This window comes from Penaeus monodon, chromosome 16, assembly GCF_015228065.2.
Source record: "Penaeus monodon isolate SGIC_2016 chromosome 16, NSTDA_Pmon_1, whole genome shotgun sequence".
In the NCBI taxonomy this organism is placed as follows: domain Eukaryota; kingdom Metazoa; phylum Arthropoda; class Malacostraca; order Decapoda; family Penaeidae; genus Penaeus; species Penaeus monodon.
This window is the reverse complement of record NC_051401.1, coordinates 44,295,037-44,299,609: the sequence shown is the minus strand read 5'-3', so window position 1 is coordinate 44,299,609 and position 4,573 is coordinate 44,295,037. Positions and strand designations below refer to the sequence as shown.

General features: G+C 40.2%; 1 protein-coding gene across 1 annotated transcript in view; it reads right to left on the bottom strand.

The window, feature by feature from the left end:
* LOC119582836 overlaps window positions 1–2,957 on the bottom strand; it is a gene marked incomplete at its 5' end in the record, with an annotated part of 6,828 nt that extends 3,871 nt beyond the window's left edge. Inside the window, 2 exon segments of the mRNA XM_037931306.1 lie at window positions 123–241; window positions 2,867–2,957. Coding sequence (XP_037787234.1) covers window positions 123–241; window positions 2,867–2,957 — 210 coding nt within the window.
* Window positions 2,958–4,573: the final 1,616 nt, after the last annotated feature.

Below are 4,573 nucleotides of genomic sequence, written 5' to 3'. Positions count from 1 at the left end.
TGTGTGCAGTTCGCTAAACGGCGCAGCAGAATGCTTGCGCGAGAAGTTTCCAGCGTGGCCGAGCGAGCGCAGAGAACGAAGCCCACCACGAAGCAACACGGACATTGCAAGCGGCGACCTACCTGCAATGGCGACGGGGAAGAGCGTGTAGAAGTTGATGGGGGCCGTGCGGTACCACAGCGTCTCCGTGCCGTTGGCCGCGATGGTGAGGAGGCAGCTGCACAGCGCCATGCTCAGGATCCTGGCGGCAGAGAGGCACACGTTAGGCTGGCCGCGCACTCGTTAATCGTGCGAATCGTGGCGTGTCTCTTATGTGGCAGCTCTCCTGGTGTGTCTAGCACCTGTCTCGCCCGGGTCGTGGCATCAGACTAATTGGTTTTGAGTCCGGCAGGTGAGCAGCGAGACAGGTAGACACAAAGATGAATATTAATCCAGCAAGAATAAACACTAAACTGACACTCACCTTCCCTCCATACATAAACACTCACTCTCTCTCTCTCTCTCTCTCTCTCTCTCTCTCTCTCTCCTCTCTCTCTCTCTCTCTCTCTCTCTCTCTCTCACACACACACACACACACACACACACACACACACACACACACACACGCCTATCGATCTACCCACGTAGATGCTCAAACACACAAACTTGCAAGTAGACATAGAAACAGCCAGAAAAAACAGAGAGAGAATTTGAAAAACAAAACCGAATGGAGCTTTCCATTGGAGGCTTCCCCGAGTATCTACCAGCTTGATATTGGACATTAGAGATACCAGACCAATCCCGCCCGATCCCGCCCCAATCCCGCTCGCACCAGGGCCCCCGTCTCGAATGCTCTGCGCCGCGAGACTGCCTCTTGCCCTCACCCTCGCCCTCGAGCCAAGAGTCGAGATGAGCTTCCCTCTGAAACGAGCGTTCCTAAAGCCAGCTCTTCGTGCCAGTCGAACCTCCGGCGAGGCCAAAACGCCGACGAGGAGACAGGGCCGCAAAGGGAGGAAACCAAACCGAAGTAACAGACATTTTACGGAGAAAATGCTCTTTATAATGACTCAGAACCAAACGATGTTAATTTTGCTTTCGATTGAGAAAAGGGTAGACTCACCTGGCTAATAATATTCCCAAAGTAACATTCCTAATCCCTTTTCCAATAATGTTACCGGATTCTAGATAATCACACGAAGGTATCCACCAAACACTCGATATGGACAGCCTTGGCAGATATTACGAACCTAATACGGAGGGACATCATCGCTAAGTGGCAACTCAAGAAAATAACATTCGCGTTTCTGAATACTTTTATCAAACTCTACTTTGAACGCAATATCGATGCATAGCAACGTCCTTCAGAATTGATAAAATTTAAAAAATAGAGGAGTTATTAATCATATATAATTTAAATAACGCATTTTTTTTCTTCAGAATGAATAAAAGACCAACAACAACGCTATTAATCAAAGCGAGTGTAGATAATTTGAAAACGTCCGTCCCCCGCACGGCAAAAGAGACGCCATCTTGATTCCCAAGCACACCGAAACTTTTATCCTCTAAACGGTGATGCTAACTTAGTTCAGCGAATCTTGGGCACACAGACAAACAGACTGGTGACGAGCAAGCAATCGAACAGTAGTTTGCGAACTTGGCTAGCGTAGGGAGGCGGTAATCGCGTTTGGACAAGCTAATTCGTAAGCCGGTGGGGGGGAGGGGAGCTCTCGCGCGCCAACGGGAATCTTGGAAATAAAATTGAGATAGAGATGGAAGGGGACAGGAGGAGGATATAAGTGGAAAGACACATTATATTATATATATAGATATAAAACAAATATATATAAAATAATATAATAAATAATAAATATAAAAATATAAATATATATATAGTATATACAATAATATATAATATATATATAATAAATATAATACATACATAAAAATACATACATACATACATACATAATACTTGACGCACGCACGCACGCACGCACACACACACACACACACACACAACAACAACACACACACACACACACACCACACACACACACACACAACACACACCATAAATATATAATATATTATATATAATAGATTATATATATATATCATATTGTGTGTATGATGTATGTATATTATATATGTATGTATATATATGTAGGTATTATGTGTGTGTGTTAGTGTGTGTGTGTAGGGGTGTTGTTAGTGGTGTTGATGTTAGTGTGTGTGTAATGTGTGTGTGTGTGTGTGGTGTGTGTGTGTTATAATATATATTATATATATATATAATATATATATATATAATATAATAGTATATTATATAATTAATATATATTTAATATTATATATATATTTATAATTATAACATATGATATATATTATATATATATATGTATATTTATATGTATTATATATATATTATATAATATTATATATGTAATAATATATTATATATATATATATATTATATATATATATATATATATATATATATTATATATATATATATATAATATTATATATATAGTTGTGTATGTGTATATTGTATTGTTGTGTTTCTAGTATATGTGTGTGTGTGTGTGTGTGTGTGTGTGTGTGTGGTGTGTGTGTGTGTGTGTGTGTGTGTGTGTGTGTGTGTGGTGTGCGAGTGTGTGGTGTGTGTGTGTGTGTGGAGCGTGTGTGTACCTTATGTATGTATGAGTATGCGTACGCGTATATGCATGTGTATGTTTATGTATATGTATGAGTATGAGTATAAGTATGTATAGGAATAGGTATGAACAAATATAGGTATAAATAAATGTACGTACACACACACACACACACACACACACACACACACACACACACACACACACACACACACACACGGAGTACTCACGGCTTGTGGTGGATACAGAGCGCGCAGTGCGTCATGATGACGGCGCTGAGGATGCGGTGCGTGCCCAGGAGCCGTGACATGGCCGGATTCACTGCAAAGGAGTAAGGATCACAGTTAGTCGTTTCCTCACTGACTGAGACTGGCCAGTTAGTCGCTTCCTCACTGAAAGGGGGGGGGGCTTGCTTTTGACTTATACTGGCACGCAAAGTCAAAAGGGAGAAAATAGCTGGAGGAATGAGCACTGTCACACAGGGGGTATTTGCATCACAATGTGGTTTATTTCAGATTTGCCTTTAACTGAAGACAGACTGAGATAAACATATTTGAAGTAAATAAAGACGCTTGTGGATGATAGACTGGGACTTTGAAGTAATATAGGAGAGAGGAAAAAAAAAACAGAAAAAGCCTTACAGAACTAAAACAAATAAACAGATACCTTGTAATGCACACAAAACAGAGGTACACGAGTATATGCGTTCGCGCTTATGTACCTACATGAATAGACGTACACATATAATCACCATAATACCCACTTTCATCCATCATTTTCAAAGGATTTACAACTCGAATCAGCAGATATAAATAACACCACCTGTTAAACGGGCTTACCTTTCGAAGGGATTAAAGAGACAATGACCGGCTCTGCCCATAGTTCACAACGGAATAAAGAAAACGGAGAACCAGAATTGAAATAACAAGGGAGCGCGGGCCTACGAGTATTTCCGAGCGCGGAGAGGGTGCTGGGACAAAGGCCGCTATTATAAGGCGGTTGCGAAAAAAACGGGTGCCATTAATAGGGAAGGTTAGGGATGAAAGGCTGACGAAACTCAAGCTGGAGAATAGAGGGAGTTGCCGCAGAACAGGCTGCGGGAATTATATTTGAATGTTTTTAGTATATAAGGTAATGAGATAATTAAAGGACTAGACCGATAGAGAGGAAGATAGAATGAAAAGGCACAACATATAAAATCGATAGTTTACTGAAGTAACAGAATACATAAAATAAGATGAGATGCGACATAAAAAGTCAGATAGATAACAAAAAACACATATAGATCGATGAATGATAAACAGGCAGACTAACACATAGAAAAACAGATCGATAGATGATACACAGACTAACAGAAAAAAAAAAAAAAAAAAAAAAAAAAAAAAAAAAAAAGATATATATATAATATATATAACTATATATATATATAATATATAATATATATATACATATATAGACAGACAGAACAAAGGAGAAACAGAACAGACAGACATGACAAATCTCACAATCATGCAACTTGAAAAGCCACAATCAACGTCTGGAAAACACAGATGCAAACACGTTCCAGCTTTTCTTAATGATCTCTCTCTCTGTCCGCTTTCTAATTCTTGTGTTCTCTCCTTCCTCTCCTCTCCACTCTCCCTCCTCTCACTCTTTTTTCTTCTCTTCTATATTCTGTATTATTTCTCTTCATCATATACCTAGCCCCACATATATAGAAGATGGAGATAGATATAGATAGATGGATAGAAAAGGTTTGAGAGAGAGAGAGAGAGAGAGAGAGAGAGAGAGAGAGAGAGAGAGAAGAGAGAGAGAGAGAGAGAGAGAGGAGAGAGAGAGAGAGAGAGAGAGAGAGAGAGAGAGAGAGAGAGAGAGAGAGAGAGAGAGAGAGAGAGAGAGAGAGAGAGAGAGAGAGAGAGGAGAGAGGAGAGAGAGAG